The 12,337-nt window shown below is 42.5% G+C and overlaps 1 protein-coding gene across 1 annotated transcript; it reads left to right on the top strand.

The window, feature by feature from the left end:
* Nucleotides 1-1,661: 1,661 nt before the first annotated feature.
* klhl35 (kelch-like family member 35) lies at nucleotides 1,662-11,559 on the top strand. Its single transcript, XM_046298003.1, has 7 exons — nucleotides 1,662-1,890; nucleotides 2,782-3,674; nucleotides 4,140-4,324; nucleotides 5,339-5,457; nucleotides 5,661-5,849; nucleotides 10,133-10,321; nucleotides 10,898-11,559. Exons 1-7 carry the CDS (start codon nucleotides 1,870-1,872, stop codon nucleotides 11,093-11,095), a joined length of 1,794 nt encoding a protein of 597 aa, XP_046153959.1. The 5' UTR covers nucleotides 1,662-1,869; the 3' UTR covers nucleotides 11,096-11,559.
* The last annotated feature ends 778 nt before the right edge of the window (nucleotides 11,560-12,337 follow it).

Below are 12,337 nucleotides of genomic sequence, written 5' to 3'. Positions count from 1 at the left end.
TCGGGTAAGATCTCTAATACATTATACCCTTTGTGTCCACAAATTACACAATCTCAATTGCACTCCCAACTGCCCTTTCCCACATGAACAAAAGGAAAAACAGTGCATTCAGAAAGTACACACTTTTTCCACTTTTGTTACGTTATAACCTTATTCTAAAGCTCTCTGTACTCTGCTCCGTACATCTTTGCCTTGTTCCTGACTAGTCTCCCAGTCCCGGCCACTGAAAAACATCCCCACAGCATGATGCCCCCACCACCATGCTTTTACCGTAGGGATGGTGCCAGGTTTCCTCCAAATGTGATGCTTGGCATTCAGACCAAAGAGTTCAATCTTGGTTTTATCAGACCAGAGAATCTTGTTTCCCATGGTCTGAGAGTCCTTAGGTACCTTTTGGCAAATTCCAAGCGGGCTGTCATGTGCCTTTTACTGAGGAGTGGCTTCTGGCTGGTCACTACCATAAAGACCTGATTGGTGGAGTGCTGCAGAGATGGTTGTCCTTCTGGATGGTTCTCCCATCTCCACAGAGGAACCCTAGAGCTCTGTCAGAGTGTCCATTGGGGTTTTGGTCACCTCCCTGACCAAGGCTCCGATTGCTCAGTTTGGCCAGGCGGCCAGCTCTAGGAAGAGTCTTGGTGGTTCCTAACTTTGATCATTTATGAATGATGGAGGCCACTGTGTTCTTGGGGTCCTTCAATGCTGCAGAATGTTTTTGGTACCCTTCCCCTGATCTGTGCCTTGACACAATCTTGTCTTGGAGATCTACGGACAATTCCTTCGACCTCATTGATTGGTTTTTGTTCTGACATCCACTGTCAACTGTGGGACCTTATATAGACAGGTGTGTGCCTTTCCAAATCATGTCAAATCAATTGAATTTACCACAGGTGGACTCCAATCAAGTTGTGGAAAAATCTGAAGGATGATCAATGGAAACAGGATGCACCTGAGCTCAATTTTGAGTCTCACAGCAAAGAGTCTGGATACTTATGTAAATGTTTTATTTTTTATTTATTTTTTGCCAAAAAATCGAGTGATAATAATGTGCTTTTAGTTTTAAATAACACGTAAACTCTATTTTAAAATAATTTAAAACTCTTTCCAACCCAAACTGCAACTCCCTTTCCAACTCCCTTTCCATCATTGGAAGCTGACCATCAATGTATATTTGTTTTTTGTATTTTTTGCTTTCATGCAGTTTGACATTATTTTTGTAATGAGAAGCGCTATATAAATTAAATACAATTACTATTATTATTTTGTATGCCTATAGGGGCACAGGATCAGATGAGAGGCACACATCAATAAAACACCTCCATGGAGCCCTACTCAGGTCTTAGAAGAATGTAATATAATAGAATGAAATAGAATATCATATAATATGTTATTATATCATAGGGAAATGTGATTTGCAACCAAAAAACAGGAATAGGCCTACCTCTGATGGCCCCTTTCAGACAAACCTGAAATCATCTGCTTTGTGTAGGCTGTGAAAAGCACTGGGTCTGGGTAACAAGGGGGTGGGGGAATATGCGTCTAATTCCACAGTAGACCTACTGGCATAGGCAAATAATTTATCCCCTTTGTGTTTGTTGGACATAACTGATGCTGTCTTACGCTCCTCCCCCTCTCTTTCATTCGCTACCTCAGTGGTCGAGACAGGTAGGCTAGGCTACGGTTAATATTGCACAGGATACCTCACGTGAACTTCCAGGTTATTGTTTATTTTTTGTATTCGCATCTTCCCTGTCGGCAATCATATAAAAAGCCTAGTGTGTAACTTCCTTTGTAGGATACCTGAACAGTTGCTCTTGTCGTTGAATGATCGACCGTTATTGGTTTTAGGCAACATAGCCTAATTTCCCATCCATGCCAAGTGAAGTCTTGAAGGTACATTTTATAATATGTTGTGCTATTGTGCATGTCTGATTTTTTCGTTTATTACCTTATTGTATTTTAGATCTAGCCTATTTTTTTCAGTAATTAAGTTTGCATGTGAGTGTCTAGTTTAACCAAATAAACACTTATTTGGAAAACAGTTATATTGTAGGCTAATGTTATTGTTTTTTAATGGAAAATGTTAATTATCTGAACAACAAACCATAGTTTCGTATTATGCAGTGAATGTTTAATTGTATTTGTATTCAAATAATACGTTTGTTCCAATAAGTAAATTGCCTATTATTTCACGATCGTACAAAATAAAGAAAACACTCCGTTTAGATGTTTACTTTTTATATACCACATTCAAAAAAAGCCAACGACCAGGTTGTGAATGCAGTATAGCCTATACACGTTTTTTCCCGAATAGATTGACAAAGGGTGTGGATCAGAACCATAACAGCGCATGCTGCCTGGAAGGCTGATTGGCTATCCCGGCGGTGATATTATCGTGCAGGGAGCAGCTGCTGTGCATGGCTATCAAATTTCATGCTGTGCCGCCTGTGCATGTAGAGGGCTTATTATTGTGTTATCGGTGCACAATCGTCTACCAATTCAAAACGAGCAACCATAAAATGTATGCTACAGTGGTCTTATTCTGTGTACAATTGACTTTAATTATAAAGCATATGCAATGAAAGGGATAGTTCACCATAAAATCAAAGTCAGATTTCACTTTAATTAAAATGTTAAAATCAGCTTTATTCAATGTCGAACTCTTAACACCAAATGAAAAAATATATAGATTAGACCTAGTACTGTAAAACATTAATTAATCCAATAATTTTAAGCCTTCTCTACTCTCATCTTCGCTCACTCTTTCTCTCTCCCTCCCTACAGCTCCCTCGTCCATTCCTCACCATGGGGTTTGGAAACGCTGGTGAGCCTCAACCTCTGCCTCAGGGCGACCAACATCCCCAGTGGAAAGAGATGAGCTTCTGCGAGGGCCCACGCCACTCAGAACAGATCCTCCAGGTGCTCAACGTCTACCGCCGCAGCGGCACCTTCACCGACATGGTCCTGCAGGTGGACAGCAGTGAGTTCCCATGCCACCGCGCCATCCTCAGCGCCGGCAGCATCTACTTCCGCACGATGTTCAACGGGCAGCTCCGCGAGAGCCGCCAGCAGCTGGTGCGCATCCAGGGCATAGATGCCTCCACCATGGAGACGGTGCTCAACTTCGTGTATGAGGGCAAGGCGGTGCTGGATGAGGCCAACGTGGGAAGCGTGTTCGGCGCCGCCGACATGCTGGGTGTCAGCGTGCTCAGCAAGGCGTGTGTGCAGTTCCTGGAGGAGCGTATGGACCACTCCAACTGCCTAGGCATCATGGACTTCGCTAGCTCATACCTCATCACGCCTCTGGCAGACAAGTGCCAGACTATGTTGTACAGGGACTTTGTGGAGGTCTACAAGCACGAAGAGTTCCTGAGCTTAGCCAAAGAGCGTGTGGTGGAGCTTCTGACCAGCGAGCAACTCCAGGTGGACAAGGAGGAGGTGTTGGTGGAGGCAGTGCTGAAATGGGTGCACCACGTGCCCGCAGAAAGGAAAGCGGCCCTCCAGGAGCTGTTGGAGCTTGTGCGTCTGCCTCTGGTGGACCCTGTTTTCTTCGTTAATGTGATAGAGTCGGACGACCTGGTCCAGGACTGCAGGGAGTGCCGGCCACTGCTGCAGGAGGCCAGGATGTACCATGTCCTGGGGAGGGAAGTGGACTCTGTGCGGACCAGACCGAGAAAGTAAGTACTAAAGCCATTGGTGTCAAAAACATTAGCCAGCCTTATGTATGTATGTACAATTATGCTCTATAGTGGTCGCTGACACTGGTCCTGAATAGCTACAGGGTGTGGAGGCTTTTTTCCCAGCCCAATGCAGACACATTTAGTTCAGCTAATTAAAGTATTGATGATACGATATTTGGTTAAATCAAGTGCTAGGCTGGAACATAGCTTCTTTCAGGACCAGGATTTTGCTACCTTTTTTCTAACCTGAAAACAAAAGAAAGTAAAGGAGAGAGAAGAGGGAATTCTTCTATGAGCGAAAATACAGTTCTGGTATGTCTCTCTGCTGTAGACTCATATCACTAATAGTCACATTTGTAAAAATACTAGTACATATTCAGGGAGTCTGTATTGTTTTCCAGTTTGTTCTCAGTTCTTCAGTTAAAATATATTCACTCTGTCTGTCGGTCTGTCTGTGCTCAGGTGCATGGGGAGAGCGGAGGTGATCGTGGTGATCGGAGGCTGTGACAGAAACGGCTTCTCCAGACTGTCCTTCACTGAGAAACTCAATCCTTACACAAAAGAGTGGGTGCCCGGTGCCACCATCCCAGGATACTCTAAGTCCGAGTTTGCCAGTTGTGAGCTGCAGAATGAAGTATACGTGTCAGGTGTGCCACTGTTATAAGGAAATGTTGATCGTCACAAGATGAGACGATGGTGCATATTACTATAGGTTTATATTAGTACTTTATCTTTGACAATTACTTGTGAACATACTATTACCATGTTATTACAACTTTATCCCATGCTGTAATGTAAAGTGCTACCAAAATATTTTTATTATGTAATGGTAGATGTTTAGGAACTGTCCCCTAGATAATAAGCTATTCATACTTTACATTTACATTTACATTTAAGTCATTTAGCAGACGCTCTTATCCAGAGCGACTTACAAATTGGTGCATTCACCTTATGACATCCAGTGGAACAGTCACTTTACAATAGTGCATCTAAATCTTAAGGGGGGGGGGTGAGAGGGATTACTTATCCTATCCTAGGTATTCCTTAAAGAGGTGGGGTTTCAGGTGTCTCCGGAAGGTGGTGATTGACTCCGCTGTCCTGGCGTCGTGAGGGAGTTTGTTCCACCATTGGGGGGGCCAGGGCAGCGAACAGTTTTGACTGGGCTGAGCGGGAGCTGTACTTCCTCAGTGGTAGGGAGGCGAGCAGGCCACTTTATCAGGGCAATAGCTGTGAACAAGCCATGTTTGTTATTGTGCAAAGCACATTGCTGTCAAACCTGTTTTTACACCTTACGTCAGTTGTACTGTCAACTGACAGAGCTTCTGCTTATTCAAAGGGAAATGCATGTTTTTCTGTGGGATGTGGGATGTCTTTAATTGCTTTTCCATAGCATCTCTGCTCTAGGTTTATTGTCCCAGACAGGCATGTCCACAGCCTATAAGAAAACCCAAGGCAGTGGCATTTTTGAAAGTTATTAAACATGGCCACTGTCTCAGCTCTGAAATATGGGGCAATATGTATCAATAGTCTCAGAGTAGGAGTGTCCATTAAATCTTATTCATTGTGATCTAAATGGCAAACCTGATCTTAGATGAGCACTCCTACTCTAAGATGCTTGATAGCCTTCATATTGACCCTGACTTGATTGTATCGTCCTGCAGGAGGCCAGTTGAATAGCTCGGATGTGTGGAAGTACATGCCCCAGGTGGACCACTGGGTTCGTGTCGCCTCCTTGGCCAAGGCCAGGTGGAGGCACAAGATGGCTGCTCTGCTTGGAAAGGTGAGCCTGCCTTTGTTCCAGTTGCCTCCCTCCCCATAATAATTGACATCCATTTGTGATTAAGTCAAAGTCAGCGTTGTGAGCGCTTAGGAGATCTCCCATAATTTGTAGAGTCTGAGCAGGCTGGTTTGCAATTTGACCATAGACTGGATAGAATAAGAATTGTACTGAGTTAAGCTGTGTGTGTGTGTTTGTGGTTGTAGCTGTATGCAGTGGGAGGCTTCAATGGGCTGGAGCGCTTGTCCAATGTGGAGTGCTACAGCGTCTACGACAACCAGTGGCGGACTGTAGCCCCTTTACTGCTGGCCGTGAGCTCAGCGGCTCTTGTGGGCTGCTCTGGCAAGCTCTACGTCATTGGTGGGGCCGTGAACAATGACTGCAATACCAACAAGGTGAGCTTTAATCTGTGGTGTAGAGCGAAATTGCCCCTCGACGCTGATCATGGGTCAGTTTTGCATTTCCCCCACGAATGGTTAAAGACCCCCTCCAGCAATTTTTAAAACTTTTAATGTTGAAAAGCGATATCACAAATATAAATACATGAAAATACACAGCAAACTTCAAGGAGTAGGATATTCAAGGAGTTAGTCTGATGGGATTCCGTTATGCCATCGGCCTCCTCGCTTGAGGAACAATAGAGGAGCAATAGAGAACAAAAGAGGAAATGCCCACCCCCCCACTTGTGCAATTTCATGACATACCTGGACATAGCCGCAGGAAGTAGGGGTGCTGAGGATTCTGCTGCCCCTGTGAAAAATCGGAATAAAAAAATACACATTAATAATGCATTTTATGTTTTTTTGAAGATTTTTTTTCTCCACACAAAAGTAGTGCACTGGGCCTTTACTAGTCCTGTATTAATGGACCGATATAGGCATCTGTAGCACGGGCAAAATATCTGTACCTATGGGAAATTTCTGCCCGAAATGGGTCAGGCATACAGTCGAGGTTAGATTACCCTTTTCAGAATACTGAACTGAGGCGAACTGAGTTATGCATCCACCATAGTTGTTGGAACCATGTGTGAAAAGAAAAGACCTGAGCCAGCACAGTACGGTTTGGGTGGTATGGTAGTGTGAAAAGGGTATTGAGAGTTGAGGTAAACTATTACATTAAAACTATTTGCTTTACTTCACACGTATCATGAAATCACGGTTAGTGTTTAAGAACAGAATAGCAATATTGTTGACATTTCATCATCTACCAGCACGTGTTGTTGTTATTGGCCCAGCGTCGTCCGGTTAGGGGAGGGTTTGGCCGGGGTAGGCCATCATTGTGAAATAAGAATTTGTTCTTAACTGACTTGCCTAGTTAAATAAAGGTTAAATAAATTAAAATAAATATTGTAGTCCACACCACACTTAGACAACGGCTTAAACAAACAATAGCTGGATTACGGAATGACAAGTACTCCCTATGTAGATATATTAAATGTCAACCAAGTTTCTTAAATTCTGACATAGAGAGCCTTGCTTTGCTTTTGTGAAATGTCTTGGAAAGTTTTGTGGAATTGGCCATGGAAGTGGTTATGGAAGTGACCTTTTCCAAAGAATACCTTCAGAATCACATTACTTACTTTCATGTTATATCTTGTTGTCCATTTGAAGATGTTCTCTATACTGTAATGCTCATTGGACTGTAGGCTATAACCAAATTCTGAAGATCAAAAGATGCTTTTCTTTTATGCCTTAGTGCTTGCCTTAACACGATTCTTAGAATGGATTCCAGGAAACCAGCAGCATTCCAAACTGTCAGTACTATCATACTCCATTAAGAACCCCCTCATTTAGTATTTGCATACAAAACAGACACACTATTTGTGTCGAGTGGATCTGCTGTTTTTATTTATTTATTTAACTATTATTTAACCAGGAAGGGCTAATTGAGATTAAAATCTCTTTTTCAAGAGCGCCCTGGCCAAGATAGGCAGCACCAAGTCATTACAAAAGAATTACAGACAGACAACATGTAAAACTACAAGTAATCTAGTAAAAACCATTGAATTCACAAGAGTATAAAACAGCAAATTAAAAACATTGACAGGTCAGGGAATCAGCCTCAAAATCCTCCATCAGTGATTTAAAAACACCAATCGGGACAAGTTCTTCCAGTTTAAAAGTATTTTGTAAGGTGTCCCAAGACGATGGTGCAGAGTACATAAAAGCCCTTTTACCAAATTCAGTTCGGACATTTGGAACAGTTAGCAGGATAAAGTCAAGCGAACGAAGAGAGTACCCACCACATTTCTGAACAATAAAAATGCACAAATAAAAAGGTAATAAACCCAAAATGGCTTTGTAAATAAAAGTATACCAGTGACTGAGCCTACGAGTGACTAGAGAAGGCCAGGCAACCCTGGTATACAAAGTGCATTGGTGCCTAAAGGTTTTGCAGTTTAAAATAAATCTTAAAGTGCAATGGTAAAGAGTGTCAATTGATCTCAAACACTGAGCGGAAGCATTCATATATAAAATATCCCCATAGTCTAGTAAAGGCATAAATGTAGCTGATACTAGTCTCCTTCTGGCTTCAAAAGAAAAACAGGCCTTATTCCTAAAATAAAATCCCAATTTCAGCTTCAATGTTTTTGTAAGTTGTTGAATATGCAATTTAAAAGAGAGGCCATCATCAATTAAAATTCCAAGATATTTACATCCTCAATCTCCTTGTTCTGACAGGTAGTAATAGGTGAAAGGTCCAGAGGTCTATTTCTTGCATTATAAAACACCGTTAGTTTAGTTTTCTCAGTATTGAGGATAAGCTTCAATTGACACAAGGTATGTTGAACAGTATAAAAAGGAGTTTGCATGTTCTGGAAAGCTTTTGTAAGAGACGAGGCACAACAGTAAATAACAGTATCATCAGCATAAAAATGAAGTTGTGCATTTTGGACATTTTTGTCTAAATCATTTATATAAATAGTGAATAAGAGAGGACCAAGTACAGAGCCTTGGGGCACACCATTCCAGACAGGCAATTTAACAGACATAAGCCCATCAAATTGAGTGCACTGAGTTTTATCAGACAGATAGTTAGCAAACCATGCAACTGCATGCTCCGAAAGACCTACACTCGACAATCTCTGCCTTAGTATGAATGATCAACTGTATCAAAAGCCTTAGAGAGATCAATAAAAAGTGAGACACTGTTGTTCTGCTGATGTGGAAGCCACACACAATACTGTAGTATTAGTCAAATGTAGTGTTAAGCCATTTCTTACAAGACCCTACTTTTACTGTCCATAGAGGTTCAGTGCATTTTAGGCCAATTTCCCAGACACAGAATAGTCCTGGACTAAAAAGCAGTTTCAATAGAGATTCTCAATTGAGAATTAATTTGACTCCTAGACTAGACTTAATATCAGGAAACCATCCCCAAAAGTAATGTATTATAAGAAAACCCTTTAGGCATACTAAATGTCTAAAAATACATAATAAAGATAAAATTAGCTATTTATATACACATGCATACGTTAAAAAAATATGTAATGCCTAATATGTGATCTCTATATCTCTAGCACACCTAATTTTATATTTAACCTTCTCTTAAACAACCCTGCTTGTGCTGTCCATACCATAGAGATCCGATTGTTTTATACAATATATACACAAAAGTATTTGGACACCCCTTCAAATGAGTGATTTCGGCTATTTCAGCCACACCCGATGCTGACCGGTGTATAAAATCGAGTTCACAGCCATGCAATCTTCATAGACAAACATTGGCAGAAGAATGACCCCTCTGAAGAGCTCAGTGATTTTCAACGTGGCACTGTCCTAGGATGCCACCTTTCCAACATATCAGTTAATCAAATTTCTGCCCTGCTAGAGCTGCTCCGGTCAACTGTAAATGCTGTTATTGTGAAGTGGAAATGTCTAGGAGCAACAACGGCTCAGCCGCGAAGTGGTAGGCCACACAAGCTCACAGAACGGAAGCGCAGAGTGCTGAAGTGCGTAGCGAGTCAAAATAGTCTGTCCTTGCTCAGTTGCAACACTCACTACCAAGTCCCAAACTGCCTCTAGAAGCAACGTCAGCACAATAACTTTTAGTCAGGAGCTTAATGAAATGGGTTTCCGTGCTCAAGCAGCCGCACACAAGCCTAAGATCACCAACCGCATAGTGCCAACTGTAAAGTTTGGGGGCGGAGGAATAATGGTCTGGGGCTGTTTTTCATGGTTCGGGGCTAGGCCCCTAAGCTCCAGTGAAGGGAAATCTTAACGCTACAGCATACAATGACATTCCAGATTATTCTTTGCTTCCAACTTTGTGGCAACAGTTTGGGGAAGGCCCATTTCTGTGTACAAAGTGAGGTCCATACAGAAGTTGTCGAGATCGGTGTGGAAGAACTTGAGTGCCCTGCACAGAGCCCTGCTCTCAACCCCATCGGACACCTTTGGGATGAATTGGAATGCAGACTGCAAGCCAGACCTAATCGCCCAACATCAGTGCCCGACCTTACTAATGCCCTTGTGGCTGAATTGAAGTAAGTCCCCGCAGCAATGTTCCAACATCTAGTGGAAAGCCTTCCCAGAAGAGTGGAGGCTGTTATAGCAGCAAAGGGGGGACCAACTCCATATTAATACCAGTGATTTTGGAATGAGATGTTTGACAAGCAGGTGTCCACATACGTTTGGTCATAGTGTATGTTCTAAATGTAATTCTATGGTCCATGCAGGTTCAGTGCTATAACACAGAAGAGGACCAATGGCAGTATGTGTCATCCTGTCCCTTCTCTCAGAGATGCATCAATGCCACCGCACACAATAACACCATCTATGTGGTGGGAGGACTCCTGGACCAGATTTACAGCTACACACCAAAGACCGATAACTGGAGCAAAGTAGTGGACTTGCCAATGAAGCTGGTAAGTGAATTTGATACTAGTAGGTGTAACCAGTGGGTTACATAAAATAGGGAAATCACTTTGCTTTTGACAACTCCTGTTTGTCAATTGCCAGATAAGGATTTACAATCACAATTGTTGAAATCACAACAAAAACAATCCCTATGTAGACACCCGTGTAGACACCCGTGTACAGCGAATGGGATTATAATTTCTGATATGGCCACATATGAGAAGAAACAGGAGTTGAGGAGCAGTAGGCCATTCATTTATAATTTGTGGGTTGTAAAGCTTCTAAAGCCACATGATTTTGGAGCTGCCTGTCACACATTAGTTTGGCTTGTATGGGTTGAAATTCATTCAGTCAGGAAGTTCCAAATGACATATTATCCAAGGAAAGGAAACCTGGGACGGTTTTCATGAGGCTTTTCAGAGTAGGTGTGCTGATCTAGGATTTTATCTTTTAGTTTTATCTTTTGGAACATAATGAACAAGATCACAGGGACAGGGGCGACCTGATCCTAGATCAACACTCCTTCTCTGAGACCCTTTATGAATAAGGCCCCTGACCCTTATGTCTCTGTGTCTGTCTATCAGGAGAGCTGTGGCCTGACTGTGTGTGAGGGGAAGGTCTACATCGTCGGGGGGAGAGATAGTTGTGCCTCGGCCACCGACCAGGTTTGGGCCTACAGTCCTGAGAGCGGCAAGCTGACAGACGAGAAGCCCATGTCACGCAGTGTCAGCTACCACGGTTGTGTCACTGTCACCCAGTGGCCACCAAAGAAGACCCACTGAGGTGTAGGTGGAAGTTGCCACTAGACGCTGATCATGGGTCAGTTATACTAATGGTTAAAGTTAGTTTTGGGGGAGGAGAAGCTGATCCTAGCTCTGTACCTAGGGGAAACTTCACCCCAGAACCTGGGCTGCTGCCTGATGATTGGCAGTTGACTGAATCATGTTCCCATAGCCTGCTACTATTGGATGAAAGTACTTACAACTCCCTCCCCCATCTATAGACCACAAGAATGATAAGAGGCGACAAGAGACGCCCCAGACCTCACGTTTTGAGGTTGTTGCTTCAACGCCGTGTCAGTTGTGTATTTATGTAATATGTGGTTAGATGCCATTTCATTGAGGAAGAGGCCCAGAACATACACTACCGTTCAAATGTTTGGGGTCACTTAAAAATGCAAATTTTTCGTCCATTAAAATAACATCAAATTGATCAGAAATACAGTGTAGACATTGTTAATGTTGTAAATGACTATTGTAGCTGGAAACGGCAGATTTTTTAAATGGAATATCTACGTAGGCGTACGGAGGCCCATTATCAGCAACCATCACTCCTGTGTTCCAGTGGCACGTTGTGTTAGCTAATCCAAGTTTATCATTTTAAAAGGCTAATTGATCATTAGAAAAACCTTTTGCAATTATGTTAGCACAGCTGAAAACTGTTGTTCTAAATAAAGAAGCAATAAAACTGGCCTTCTGTAGGCTAGTTGAGTATCTGGAGCGTAGGGTTCGATTACAGGCTCAAAATGGCCAGAAACAAAGAACTTTCTTCTGAAACTCGTCATTCTATTCTTGTTCTGAGCAATTAAGGCTATTACATGCGAGAAATTGCCAAGAAACTGAAGATCTCGTATAACGCTGTGTACTACTCCCTTTACAGAATAGCGCAAACTGGCTCTAACCAGAATAGAAAGAGGAGTGGGTGGCCCCGGTGTACATGATTCTGGCCATTTTGAGCCTGTAATCCAACCCACAAATGCTGATGCTCCAGATACACAACTAGTCTAAAGGCCAGTTTTATTGCTCCTTTAATCAGAACAACAGTTTTCAGCTGTGCTAAGATAATTGAAAAAGGTTTTTCTAATGATCAATTAGCCTTTTAAAATGATAAACTTGGATTAGCTAACACAACGTGCCACTGGAACACAGGAGTGATGGTTGCTGATAATGGGCCTCAGTACGCCTAGATATTCCATAAAAAATCTGCAGTTTCCGGCTATAATAGTCATTTACAACTTTAACAAT

The sequence above is a fragment of the Oncorhynchus gorbuscha genome, linkage group LG02 (genome assembly GCF_021184085.1).
Source record: "Oncorhynchus gorbuscha isolate QuinsamMale2020 ecotype Even-year linkage group LG02, OgorEven_v1.0, whole genome shotgun sequence".
Taxonomy (NCBI): domain Eukaryota; kingdom Metazoa; phylum Chordata; class Actinopteri; order Salmoniformes; family Salmonidae; genus Oncorhynchus; species Oncorhynchus gorbuscha.
This window is presented reverse-complemented; position numbering and strand designations above follow the sequence as displayed.